Raw genomic sequence first — 14,251 nt, 5'->3', positions numbered from 1 at the left:
GGTGGCTGGGAGAACTGGGCAGGGATGGGAGTGAAAGGAAGGAGAGACTGACATGGCTGGAATGCTGCATCCAGCCCTGGAGACAGCAGCAGCAGAGCCTGGAGCTGCTGGAGCAAATCCAGAGGAATCCATGGAGCTGCTCCAGGGCTGGAGCCCCTCAGCTCCCAGGGATCCAGGCTGGGAGAGCTGGGGGGGCTCACCTGGAGAGGGGAAGGCTCCAGGGAGAGCTTCCAGCACATTCCAGGGCCTGGAGGGGCTCCAGGAGAGCTGCAGAGGGACTGGGGACAAGGGACAGAGGGACAGGACACAGGGAATGGCTCCCACTGCCAGAGGGCAGGGCTGGATGGGATCTTGGGCAGGAATTCCTGCCTGGAATGGAATTGCCAGAGAATCCCTGGAGCCCTGGAATGTCCAAGGAAGGACTGGAGCAGCCTGGGATGGTGGGAGGTGTCCCTGGAATGAGCTCTGAGGTCCCTTCCCACCCAGACCATTCCGGCATTCTGGGATTTGGGACACTCAGAATCCATTCAGAGGGATTTTTGTGGAAAATGGGGATAGAAAAGAGAGGGAAAGGGAAGGGAGACCCTTCATGGTTTCCTGAGATTCCAAGAGAGGCCCCTCAGTCCATGAATTTCTTGGAGAGGAGCTGGATCCAATCTCAGGCTCTGGAGCCAGGCTGGGAGAGCTGGGAATGTTCCCCTGGAGAAGGGAAGGATCCAGGGAGAGCTTCCAGCACATTCCAGGGCCTGGAGGGGCTCCAGGAGAGCTGCAGAGGGACTGGGGACAAGGGACAGAGGGACAGGACACAGGGAATGGCTCCCACTGCCAGAGGGCAGGGCTGGATGGGAACTTGGGCAGGAATTCCTGCCTGGAATGGAATTGCCAGAGAATCCCTGGAGCCCTGCAATGTCCAAGGCCAGGCTGGAGCACCCTGGGACAGTGGGAGGTGTCCCTGGACACTGGGTGGGATTTAAGGTCCCTTCCCACCCAACTATTCCATAATTCCATGATTCCCTGCAGGATTTTTGGGTGGATTTCCAGTCCAGCCCAGCACTCACCTCACTGAATTGTCTTGGCCAAAAAAAAACAACCACTCCCAAATTTTGCGGTTTTGGCTCTGAGCTCCCTCTGCCCCAGGGCTACGGAATCGCTTCTTGTTCTGCCAAAATCCACCAAAATCCAAAATCCACCAAAATCCAAAATCCTCCAGAAGCTGGAACCTTGGAGGAGCTGCTGATCTTCAGCTTGAGCATCCAGCCAGCTGCTCCACGGAAAGGGCTTCCTGAAAACCTTTGGAATTTGAGGCTCCCTGAATCTGAACGACCCACCCGGAGCTGCTTGGTGCAATTAATCCAATTTAATCAACAAAACCCTTGGCCACAAGGGACACTTTGGGCTCTTCCATGGCTCCAAACTGGGACAAAAATCCCACAAAATCCCATTTTCTGTGCAGGGAAAGGGCTCTGAGGAGGAACCTGCTGAGGTAAAAGGGCTCTGGAAGTAGAAGGCAACAAAAATTAATCAGGACAAACGTTAATTCAGGGGTTTTATTGTCTTGTGAAAACCCAAATTTTCACTCATTTCTTACCCCTTCAGCTGGCTCTCAATAATTCTTCTCATTTTTGCTCATGAATCCTCGCTAGGTTGTTTAAATCCACTTGCAAATCAAATAATTGTCACTCCAACCACATTTTATATAAAAAACCCCAACTCTGAACTGGTTTTCACTCCCAATTTCCCTCTGAACATTTCTTGAAATCCCTCCTCTAAATAATTCACCAGTCCTATGATACAGACAATATTTTCAGAAGCCCTGGCGCTTCCACACCTCAATTAAATCTATAATATAGGAAGAGGAAGGAAGAGAGAAATTAATGGAAGATACAACCCTGTGGTTGTTAGGAAAATAAAATCTCCACCATTTCCCAGCTGGGAGAGCCCAGGGAAATAATTTGTGGCTTTGGGAAACACAGAAATTACTTTTTAATAAAGTTATAAATAAATAACTTTTTTTTTTTGAGAGAGAGGTAATCAGAAATGGATTCAGCAATAATATCTGATAGATTTTTGAAGAGAAAGAGATGAAAAGCAGGGTGAGGAGGAGTCAGAGTGACAGAATTTGGGATGGAGGGGCCCGTCAGGGGTTGGAGCTTTTCCGTCCAGGCGGGATTGGAGGCAGGACGGGTTTGGAGTGGGAGCCAGGCTGGGGCTGGAGCTGAGGCACAGGAGAAGAGCCCAACTTGGCCTTGCTGGATTTCCTCTGGAGGTTCTCACCAGGCTCTGCAGACTCTGCAGGAATTAGGGAAGGGGAGAGGCTTTATTCCAATGAAAAGTGACAATTTACCACAGATTTCCAGTGGTTTTGGGGGAATATCTCGACCTCATCCGTTTATGCCCAAGCATAATTTAATATTTAATTAAATTATAATATTATTTTGGAATTTAATTTAATTTAACATTATTTTGGAATTCTGGAAGTGTCCAGGATTTCTCAACCTGGGAGGAAACTCAAAGGTTTTCCACCCTGATCCCATCCACGGTGCAGAAATCCCAAACAATTCCATCCTGGCCTCCTTGCAAGGAGCATTTTAGCTTTTTAGGGAGATGCTAAAGGAGGAAAAAATATTTCAGTGGCGGCTTAATAAATTCACACACCAGGAAGAAGGGATGGGGAACAGTGAGATAAAAATGTGGAGCCATTGAATCAACAAACCCCTTGGCCACAGGGGACACTTTGGGCTCCAAAGTGGGACAAAATCCAATTTTCTGTGCAGGGAAAGGGCTCTGAGGAGGAACCTGCTGAGGCAAAAGGGCTTTGGAAGTTGAAGGTGACAAAAATTAATCAGGAGTGCCCCGGGATAGTGAAAATTGGCAGGGGGTGGCACTGGATGATTTTTAAGATCCCTCCCAACCCCAAACCATCCTGAATTCCATGGATATCACTCCGACCTTTCGATTCCAGTCCTTTCCCAGCTCCTCCTGGCTCCTGGTGCTCAGCTTTGGCCTCTCCAGCCTCTCTCCCCACCCTCTGAGGAATGAGAACCTCGGTGCGCGGATCTCGGGCCGGAGCTGCGTCGGGCGGGACAAGGAAGGGTCCCCTGACAGGCCCAAATTCCCTAAAGCTGAGAGGGAAAAGTGAAATAAAAGTTACATTTCGTGTCAGGGAAATGAAGAAAATCTGTGTAATTGTAATTGTAGAACACATGACACAGTTATAAAGATGAGTTCTAATAAACAACTGAGGAACGCATGGAAAGAAGTTTTTGAATAAATCTTTTGCTTGCAATTACCTATTATAAATCTCAAGCTATTCTGTAGTAAGTGTCTGTTAATTATAACTTTAGAAGCTTAGTTTGTATTAAAGAATTTTTAACTGCAGATTGAGAATGTAAAAAGGTTTTTAGACAAAAGAAGGAAATAAGAAGGGGCCCAGGCCTTGCACAGAAGGTGGGAAAACATCCTGGACCAAAAGAAAGATTTCAGCTCTCTGATTGATGGCTCCTGAAGAGGGAAACTGAAAAATCACTATCGGAGATTGATGGACCTGGAAAACAGAAACTGGACCCCACATCTGGAATACAAATCCTGGATGTACATCCTGAAATATTGAAATCTAAAATGGACTGCAACAGGTATTGAATAATGGAAATTACATATATATATCCTGAAATATTGAAATCTAAAATGGACTACAACAGGTATTGAATAATGGAAATTACATATAGATATCCTGGATGTACATCCTGAAATATTGAAATCTAAAATGGACCGCAATAGGTATTGAATAATGGAAATTACATATAGATATCCTGAGTGTATATCCTGGAATATTGAAATATCGAAATAGATCACAATAGCCTATAGAATTGTACAGGACAAAATATGAATTTATGACTGTTAAGTGTTGAATTGTGACGTTAAAAACTAGAAATGGAAACTGCTGAAAAAGCTTATGAATATGTATGAATATAGCAAATAAAATATCAGTAAGTCCAGCAATGGGGGTGCAGTTGGAAGGGAAAATCCTTCCACTGTACCCAGTGCTGTCTTTGCTAATTAGCACTTTACCATGTTAATTAATCAATTATTAAATTGAATTGCTCCTTGATACATTGGCCATGTCAAGCATCTCATTTCTAACTGAAAGAGTCCTGGTTTAAAAACAGGAGTGAAAAAAGGGAAATTCATCGTGTCTGACAGAGTTACTGAGGTTGCAGTTATGTAAGTTTTTAATATATTTATATAAATTATATATATATTTATACAGTTATATAAAAATTTATATAAATGATATATATTATATATATAAATTTTTATATATAAATTTATATAAATTTATACAATTATATATAAAGTTATATAAAATTTATATATTATATAAACATATATATTTTATATAAATAATATATAAGATATATATTATTATATATAGAATATAATTATATCTATAATATATATAATTATATAAAATTATATATAATTATATATATAATATATATTATAATAATATATATATAATATATAATTTTTATATAAATTTATGGATTTCTGGACTTATCAGCCTGGGAAGGAGTTCAAAGGTTGTCCACCCTGATCCCATCCATGGTGCAGAAATCCCAAGGAATTCCATCCTGTCCTCCTTGCAAGGAGCATTTTACCTTTTTAGGGGGAATAAAATATTTCAGTGGTGGCTTAATAAATCCACACACCAGGAAGAAGGGATGGGGAATAGCAGGATAAAAATGTGGGAATTCCATGAGAAATGGGGAATTTTTTGCTACCAGAGGTACTGGGGAAGTCATAGGGAATTTTGTCGCTGCCTTCAAGGGGAAGGAATATTTTATCCCGGAAAAAGAAAATATTGTATGCCCGGAAAAGGAGTATTTTATGCCGTGAAAGGAATATTTTATCCTGGAAAAGGAACATTTTATCCTCCAGGATTTCCCTGTGTCAAAATCCAGCATGGAGGTTTTTTAATATTTTAAAATAAAAATTGTCGGATTGGACAAATAATGAAAAAAAAAAAATTGGGGTTGGATTTGGTAAACTCTGAGGTCTTTTCCAGCCTTAATGATTCCATGATTGGATCAATCCCAGATGTTGGAAAATGTCATTTCCTTCCCTGGATTTATCTGGAACTCAACACATTCATGTTCTTACCCCTTGGTGGCTTCTTTAACTTTACTCTTTCTTCCATCCCAAGAGTCAGAAGCATAAAATTGGAGAGAAAGAAGAAGAAGAAAAAAACCATCAAATCACTTCAATATTTTTTTTTAAAAGCACTACAGGCTGGACCAGAATATTTCAGAAACGGGAGATTTTTCTTGCCAACATCCCAGCTGCTTCTACACAAGAGGATTTTAACCAATCACCCCTTAAAAATCCAAATTTTTTCCTGAATTTTCCACATTTCCATGACAATTTTGCTGCACCAGAGGAAGCCACAGACTCCACGTGAGGGGCAGCGCCAAGGAAACGTGGGGAGCTGAAGGGCTGAAAATGGTGGAGATGTTTCCTCTTCAGAGCTTCTCCTCTCTACAAGCTCCAAATGGCACAGGAGGTGTCACCTCCCTTCAAGTGACACAGGAGGTGTCACCTCCCTTCAAGTGACACAGGAAGTGTCACCTCCCTCAAATGGCACAGGAGGTGTCACCCTCCTTCTAATGGCACAGGAGGTGTCACCTCCCTTCAAGTGACACAGGAGATGTCACCTCCCTTCAAGTGACACAGGAGATGTCACCTCCCTTCAAGCGGCACAGGAGGTGTCACTCCTCACTCCTCTTCAAATGGCACAGGAAGTGTCCTTCTCCTTCAAGTGGCACAGGAAGTGTCACCTCCCTTCAAGTGACACAGGAGGTGTCCCTCTCCTTCAAATGGCACAGGAAGTGTCACCTCCCATCAAGTGACACAGGAAGTGTCTGTCTCCTTCAAGTGACACAGGAGGTGTCACCTCCCTTTAAATTACACAGGAGGTGTCACCCTCCTTCTAATGGCACAGGAAGTGCCACCTCCCTTCTACTGGCACGGGAGGTGTCATCCCCCATCAAATGGCACAGGAAGTGTCACCCTCCTTCTAATGACACAGGAAGTGTCACCCCCCTTCAAGTGACACAGGAAGTGTCAGCCCCCTTCTAATGACACAGGAAGTGTCACCCTCCTTCAAGCGGCACAGGAGGTGGCACCCCCTTTCAAATGACACAGGAGGTGTCACCTCCCTTTAAGTGACACAGGAGCTGTCACCCTCCTTCTAATGGCACAGGAATTGTCACCTCCCTTCTACTGGCACGGGAGGTGTCACCTCCCATCAAATGGCACAGGAAGTGTCACCCTCCTTCTAATGACACAGGAAGTGTCACTCCCCTTCAAGTGACACAGGAAGTGTCACCTCCCTTTAAGTGACACAGGAGCTGTCACCTCCCTTCAGCTGGCACAGGAAGTGTCACCCTCCTTCTAATGACACAGGAAGTGTCACTCCCTTCAAGTGACACAGGAAGTGTCACCCCCCTCCAAGTGACACAGGAGGTGACGCCTGATTGGCTGCAGAACAAATAAATAAATAAATGAGGGTGTTCCTCACGCAGGGGCAGAGAGGACTCTCAGGACACTCGGCTGAGGGAGTTTTTAAAGATGGAATTTTTAAAATCACCAATTTCAGCATTCCTGGCTCAATTCTTGAGGAGTTTCAATTTTGGTACCTCCCAAATGCCGCTCAGCAGGAACTGTGCTGACCACGTAAAGACAGAATAACTCTGAGAGCAACATCTGAATAAATCAATTTTAAAATCCTATTTCTTCACACAGATTTTGGTTTTCCACACCTGGACCGGAATTTCTTTCAGCATCTTTTTTTCTTTCAAACATCCCCTGCAAAGAAAGCTCTAGAAAATCCCTTCCTGCGGGTGTGAAGGGTGGAAAAATGAAACCATTCCTGCCCAGGCCGGGTTTGTTGGATGCTGCAGCACCATAAATTCCATCGGGATGATGATGGTTTGGAATTGACCTTCATCCCACCCCACTGAGCTCACCTGCTCCCTGGGCCAGCCACGTTCTGCTCCTGGAGGACACTCCTGGCATCCGAGGGCAGAGGTGGAGTTGTTTTTTTCGGGAGCTGCTGATGGGAGCCCTTGGATTCAGGATCTGAGTCCCTGAAATTATCCAGAAATTAAGATCTTGTCACACGCAGGACACAAAGCAGGAGAGGGCAACTTGCTCAGAGGAGAAATTAAGATTTTTTTTTGTTTTGTTTTATTTAGCATGCCCCAAATGGGGTGAGATTAATGCCACCCCTTGTGGGATAGCTCCCAAAGTGAGGAATTTGTTTTAAAAGAACTAAAAATCAGCATTCGTGGCAAATTTGTGTGGACACCGCTTAATTTCCAGGCTTAAACCAGAGTTAAACCCAAGAGAAGCAGCAAAATGAGAGAAGCCCTTAACGAAATGCTGAGCTAAGAGGTTTTAGAGGTCCTTCCTCACCTTAATGATGCTCTAAATCTGTGGTTCTGAAAAATTAAATTAATTAAAAACACACAAAACAACCGCTGAAATCAGTCAGAGCAAAGCACCGAACGTGGCTTGGCAGTGAGACTTTAATTACACCTGCACACAGCCAGAGGCAAAGAATAATTTGGATTTAAGGATCCAAATTTATGCAGATAAGCCTGCAGGGTTGCCATAAATAAAATAAGTCGGATTCCTGTGTGACACCGCCTCAAATTTTCTGCCAGACTCAGGAAAACTGAGCAATATATTTCTGTTTAAATTAAAATGTGCAATGAGGAGATTCATCTTTTAATATTTTCTGATGCACCAGAAAGTCAAAGTTTTAACTGCTTGAGGAACTTTCTTGCTAATTTTGGCGGCAGTTTTAGATATTTTATTAGGATTTTGATTTATTTTTAATTGGAATAGGGAATCTCTGGTCACAGCCAGGTATTTTCTGCTCCCAGTGCTCTCCCAGCAGGATTCCAGCACAAATGGATTTTCAGAGAGGGAGGAAAGTTGATTTGGCTGAAAAAAAACCCCAAAATCTTCTTTTTCTTTGACCTGCAGCTCTGTCCATTCATCCCAAGGCTGGAGCCAGTGGGAGGAAAGGAAGGGCAGGGGTGGGTGAGCCAGCACTAAGTATAAATAAAATATAAAATAAATATAAAATATAAAATAAATATAAAATAAAAATAAATATAAATAAAATAGATCAAATATAAAATAAATATAAATAAAATATATCAAATACTAAAAATAAATATAAATAAAATATATCAAATATTAAAAATCCTGGATTCTTCCTCAGCTCATGACAGGAAAAATGCCTGGATTTAAAAAAAATAAATTAATAAATCTGATCTGCTCTTTTCAACCAGAGGAATCAGCATCCAAATCCTCCAATAAAACACTGCTCAGAACATGGATACAGAGAAAATCTGATCCAACAGCTAAAAAAACAATAAAATAAATCTTCCACTGTGGAAACTTTTAGCTGATCAAATTGGTATTTCCACGTGCAAAAAAATACATTGAATTTTTTATCTGTATAATTCATGAATTTGGTCTAATGAAATTCTAATTTTCTTTGTAAAATACTTGGTTTAGGTTGTTTCAGCTTTCCTGCAAAGCCCTCAGATCAAAGTTCTCTGGTATTTCCCCCAATAATTTGAAATTAATCAATTTTATTCTCTTCATCTGCTCCTCGGAATGGTTTGGGTGGGAAGGGACCTTAAAAATCCCATGGGCAGGGACAGCTTCCCCTATCCCAGGTTTTTCCAAACCCTCTCCAGCTTGGCCTTGGACACTCCCAGGGATGGCTCCATAATTCCATATCCAGAGAAAAGATCCTGCAAAACCCTGGGGGTGTTTCCCAGGGTGAAACCTCTCTCTGGTGGGTGTTTAAAATTTGATTTAATTCCGATTTAATTCTTTTTCATTCTTGATTTAATTCTGATTTAATTCTGATTAAATTCTTGATTTAATTCTGATTCAATTCTTGGTTTTATTTAAATAAACACACTCCAAAGCACAACGAGGCAGCAAATACTTGGCTGGGCTGCCTGATTCCAGTTTTTTTTGCTCAGAATTCCAAGTATTTTATAACATTCCTGTTCGTGGCACCTCTGACATGATTCCTGCAGGGACTGGGGTCTGTCTGCTCTTGCCTCCCATTCAGCTTTCCTGCAAAGCCCTCAGAGCAAAGTTCTCTGGTATTTCCCCCAATAATTTGAAATTAATCAATTTTATTCTCTTCATCTGCTCCTCGGAATGGTTTGGGTGGGAAGGGACCTTAAAAATCCCATGGGCAGGGACAGCTTCCCCTCTCCCAGGTTTTTCCAAACCCTCTCCAGCCTGGCCTTGGACACTCCCAGGGATGGCTCCATAATTCCATATCCAGAGAAAGATCCTGCAAAACCCCGGGGGAGTTTCCCAGGGTGAAACCTCTCTCTGGTGAGTGTTTAAAATTTGATTTAATTCTGATTTAATTCTTTTTCATTCTTGATTTAATTCTGATTTAATTCTTGATTTAATTCTGATTTAATTCTTGGTTTTATTTAAACACACTCCAAAGCAGAACCAGGCAGCAAATACTTGGCTGGGCTGCCTGATCCCAGGTTTTTTTGCTCAGAATTCCAAATATTTTATAACATTTCTGTTCATGGCACCTCTGACATGATTCCTGCAGGGATTGGGGTCTGTCTGCTCTTGCCTCCCATTCAGCTTTCCTGCAAAGCCCTCAGAGCAAAGTTCTCTGGTATTTCCCCCAATAATTTGAAATTAATCAATTTTATTCTCTTCATCTGCTCCATAGAATGGTTTGGGTGGGAAGGGACCTTAAAAATCCCATGGGCAGGGACAGCTTCCCCTATCCCAGGTTTTTCCAAACCCTCTCCAGCCTGGCCTTGGACACTCCCAGGGACGGCTCCATAATTCCATATCCAGAGAAAGATCCTGCAAAACCCTGGGAGAGTTTCCCAGGGTGAAACCTCTCTCTGGTGGGTGTTAAAAATTTGATTTAATTCTGATTTAATTATTTTTCATTCTTGATTTAATTCTGATTTAATTCTTGGTTTTATTTAAACAATCACACTCCAAAGCACAACCAAGGTAGTAAATGCTGGGCTGCCTGATCCCAGGTTTTTTGCTAATTCCTGCGTTCCAGGATTCAGATTCTCCTTCAGAATTCCAAATATTTTATAATATTTCTGTTCATGGCACATCTGGACATGACTCCTGCAGGGATTGGGGTTTGTCTGCGCTTGCCTCCCACTCAGCTTTCCTGCAAAGCCCTCAGCACAAAGTTTTAATTTCCCCCCATAATTTGAAATTAATCAGCTTTATTAATCATGATTTAATTTTGATTGAATTCATTTTCATTCTTGATTTAATTCTGATTTAATTCTTGGTTTTATTTAAATAAACACACTCCAAAGCACAATGAGGCAGCAAATACTTGGCTGGGCTGCCTGAATCCAGGTTTTTTTGCTCAGAATTCCAAATATTTTATAACATTCCTGTTCGTGGCACCTCTGACATGATTCCTGCAGGGACTGGGGTCTGTCTGCTCTTGCCTCCCATTCCCACCTGTCCCTCGGGGCCAGATTTAATCAGGAAATGCTGATTTGGGCTGACAGGATTTTCTCTCACCTGCCCCAGAGTTGAACTCCAAAATCAGCGTCCCAGGAGGGAAAATTGTGAAGTAAAAGGAGTAAAAAAAAAAATCAATAATTAAAGCAAATTGAGGTGAGGAATTGATGCAGCAAAAGGAAACACTGATTTCCATTTTTTTCTCATTTCAAAATGATCCGAAGTGAATTAATCAACTACTTTAAAAACCTTTTCTTTCAGCAAGGATTTGCAAAATGCATCTCCCTGTAAGCTTGAGCCATTGGTTTTCTAGAGACAATTTAATCCTGGAGGTTTTTATAATTTTCTTCCTTTTTCTTTTTGGACTGAATCTCCAGATTCTGCCACTGGAATAATCCTCACATCTGGAGCGTGGAGCTGGTGGCTGGAACGAGCTGAACTTTTCTTTTTGCTGCTTTAAATTCCACCTCTGTGAGTTTTTCCATGGCAGGTAGGAAAAGAATTTGAATTAGGAAGGTTTACACCAAGGGGAAAGCAGGAGAGCCATAAAAAGATCAATCAAAGAAGATTTATTGAGATTTCTAAAGTTTTAAACCAATTTTTGGAGGCTCTGGGCATGAGGAAGAAGAGGAAGAAAGGCAGTCAAGATAACATCCATTAAAAATAATAATAAAAAAATTAAGAAGTGGAATCAGCTTCAGAAATCCTCTTTAACCAGAGATATCCACTGCAGAAAAAAAACCCCTTGTGTTGACTTTCCAACACTAATTATTAGTGCTAAAAAATCACCTCAGGGACTGTGAGATGCCAAAAAAAAAGCTCTTTTTTCCTTCTCTCAGAGAAACTTGTAATAATTTCATCCTTTTGGACAAGTTACTTGTGGCTGGGAGATTTTCATTTGGGGGCTGCTGCACTCCAAAGTCACAATCTGGGGAGGGGTTGGGATTTATTTGGAGGACTGGATTGGAAAAAAAAAAAAAAAAGGAGATTTCTCTGTGAGATTTGCAACCCCTGAGAGTTTCTGGTCACTCATCCCCTCAGAGCAGTGGGGGAGAAATCCTAAAAAAGGCGTTTTGGGGTTGATTTCGAGGGATTGAACTGGAATTTTTCAGGTTACCTGGGCAGAAGAAGCGCCCGGCGCGCTGCGGAGAAACGTCTTTGGAAAGAGGCTTCCTCCTGGGAAAGAGAGAGAAAAAATGATCAGATTTATACAGCAAATTAAAATTATTTGTGGTGATTTCAGTGTCTGGGATTTTCCTTTCTCCTGCCAGGATTCCAGAGTGTTTGCATTTAGATATCCTGGGAGAACAGCAGGGTTGGGTTAGGAATAATGAAGTCCTGGCTAACACAAATTATCAATTTATTATCAATTTATTATCAATTATTTATCAACTATTTATTTATTTACAAATCAATTTCTTTATTATTTATCAATTTGTTATTGATAAATAACAAATTTGGGTCTGAAATATTTTTTTTTTTGCTTGGAATGATGGAGGTTTGGATCTCCAGTGAAGCTGGATTTAGTTTGGATTTGGAGTCGGAAAAGCTCCACAACTCCCTGATGGGATGGGGCAGGGGAAGGCTCAGGGTGGATTAGAGGGAAAAATTGAAAAATTCCTTCTTGGAAAAATCTGTCAAGCGTTGGAAGAGCTGCTCATGGCAGTGGTGGAGTCAGCAAGCCTGGAAGTGTTGAAAAAAAAAATAAAAGAGAAGTTGAAAAAATTTGAAAAAATGAGGATGTGGCACCTGGGGCTGTGGTTTAGTGGTGACCACGATCTTGGAGGTCTTTCCAACCCTGATTCCGTGAAAGGAGGAATTTCCTGGAGCAAAGCTCTGGACAACGAGGTCCCAGCAGGGCGGGAAATGTGGAGTTTGTGTTAATTCCCCTGAGCCCTGGGACAGTGCAATTTGTGGGGTCAGGGTGAGCTGAAAGAATGGAAATGACACAGGGACCTCATTAAATCCTGCTTCGTTATCAGCACTGATTGGTATCAGTTTAATGGGGCTGAGACAGAGCACGGTTAATCTGCTCAATATTCACATTACAACAGCAAATCCCTTCACTACGTGTCCCAAGTAAATAATTTTACTCTGCTCAGATGCCCACTGAGCGTGGTTTTAATTTCATTTTATTCTGTTAAACACAGAATTCTGACCCCCTTTTTTTATCCCTGGGTGGGTTACAGGTGGAGAACCTTTCTGTTCTTACCTTGTGTAATTAATTACAAGAGCAAATGAGGGCGGGGCTGGCCCGATCATGAGGGAGGAGGCTGTGAGGAATGATTTTAGTTTTGTTCATGGATAATTCACATGAATCTCTCCTTATTTTTTATTTTGATTCTCCATGAAGTAAGGGGGGTGTGGTTAATGTGGTGACAAAACATTGTTTGAGTGCCAAAATCATTTGCAGCCCCAAAGGTAACAGCTGAGCCAAAATTTGGCTTTAAAGTTGCAGAAATATTTCTGTTTTTCCCATTTAATTTGGTCTAAGGGTCATCCGAGTTTCACCTTGAATGTTGACACTGCAAAGCTTTTGCTGTGTGGAGAAACAGAATGAAAACCCAGAGCAGCAAATAACACAAAGATATTCCTGGAAAAGGAGAATAATAAGAAAAAAAGAGCTTTGTGGCCACCAGGTGAGTTAAACCTGAGCTAAACGATGGCCTCCTCCACCATAAACCACTTCACAAAACGTAAACTTTGAAAATAAAAGAGAAAAAATTAGGAATTGTCGGGATGGGAGTGATGGCAGAGTGTCACCAAGGAAATATTTTGACTTCTCCCTCGCCTTCAACCAACAAAGCTTTGGACGAAAACCAACAGCTCTCCCGGCAGTTTGGGAACTTTGCACTTGAAAAAAGGGATTATATTCCAGGAAACTGCAGGGTGGGAGTTTCCCTGTTTTGTATCATCCATTTCTCAGTTAGAACTTTCTCCCACACCATTTTTAAATCCTGGGAAAGGGGGGCAGGGGTTGTTCCTCCGCCTGCAGCTCCGATTTTAAACATCAGAGGAGTTACAAATACACAGAGAGAGGGAAATTGTGGTGCCTGCCCCATTCCTCATCCTGATGGCAGCAGCAGAATGGAACTGATTTTACAGCTTTCGTTTTTCTTCTCCTCTTTTTGCTGTTGTTGTCCTGTGAAAGGAGCAGCAGCCACAGAGGGAATGTCCTGGGGGAAAGGATTATTAGGGAGAAAAAAGGGAAAAAAGGAAGAGGGATGAAGCTGGAGTTTCCAGAGGTTGTTTGAAATCCACGCACTTTGTTGATTGAAGAAGCAAAAGCAGGTGAAAAATGAGATTAAATTGGTCCCTGGGAGTTATCACTGCAATAAAACTGGGAAGGGCTCGGCTGGATGAGTTTTCCACTGCCGTGGGATGATGTTCCCAAGGAATCCTCGTGCTCCTGTGACCTGCATCCAGCTATTCCCACGAATCCATCTCACAATTCCACGGCGTTGTGTAGAACTGAGAGATGAAATTCTGCTCCTTGCACCAGGACACAAATGGATGAAATCACCGATAGATTTATCCTTTAATGTAAAAATGAGCAGAAAATGCAGTTTGTGCCCTTCTCTGAGTTTTGCTGTCCCAAGGGAAAGGAGTGACAGGACACGGGGGATTGGCCTTAAGCGGAAAGAGGGAAGGGTTGGGTGGGATATTGGGAAGGGATTGT

The 14,251-nt window shown here is 42.2% G+C and overlaps 1 protein-coding gene across 2 annotated transcripts in view; it reads right to left on the bottom strand.

Annotated features, from left to right (window-relative positions):
• Window positions 1-2,022: 2,022 nt before the first annotated feature.
• The window catches only part of LRGUK (leucine rich repeats and guanylate kinase domain containing), a 57,535-nt gene continuing 45,306 nt past the window's right edge, over window positions 2,023-14,251 (bottom strand). The window contains exons 17-21 of one of the 2 annotated variants that reach the window (XM_063397134.1): window positions 11,690-11,748; window positions 7,026-7,145; window positions 5,161-5,190; window positions 2,950-3,122; window positions 2,023-2,289 (exon numbers count right to left, since the gene is read on the bottom strand). In XM_063397134.1, the coding sequence (XP_063253204.1) occupies window positions 2,138-2,289; window positions 2,950-3,122; window positions 5,161-5,190; window positions 7,026-7,145; window positions 11,690-11,748 (534 nt within the window). In that variant the 3' untranslated portion in view covers window positions 2,023-2,137. The remainder of the gene's footprint in view (window positions 2,290-2,949; window positions 3,123-5,160; window positions 5,191-7,025; window positions 7,146-11,689; window positions 11,749-14,251) is intronic. The other variant, XM_063397135.1, reaches the window with a different exon arrangement.

This window comes from Prinia subflava, chromosome 4 (assembly GCF_021018805.1).
Source record: "Prinia subflava isolate CZ2003 ecotype Zambia chromosome 4, Cam_Psub_1.2, whole genome shotgun sequence".
Classification (NCBI taxonomy): domain Eukaryota; kingdom Metazoa; phylum Chordata; class Aves; order Passeriformes; family Cisticolidae; genus Prinia; species Prinia subflava.
This window is presented reverse-complemented; position numbering and strand designations above follow the sequence as displayed.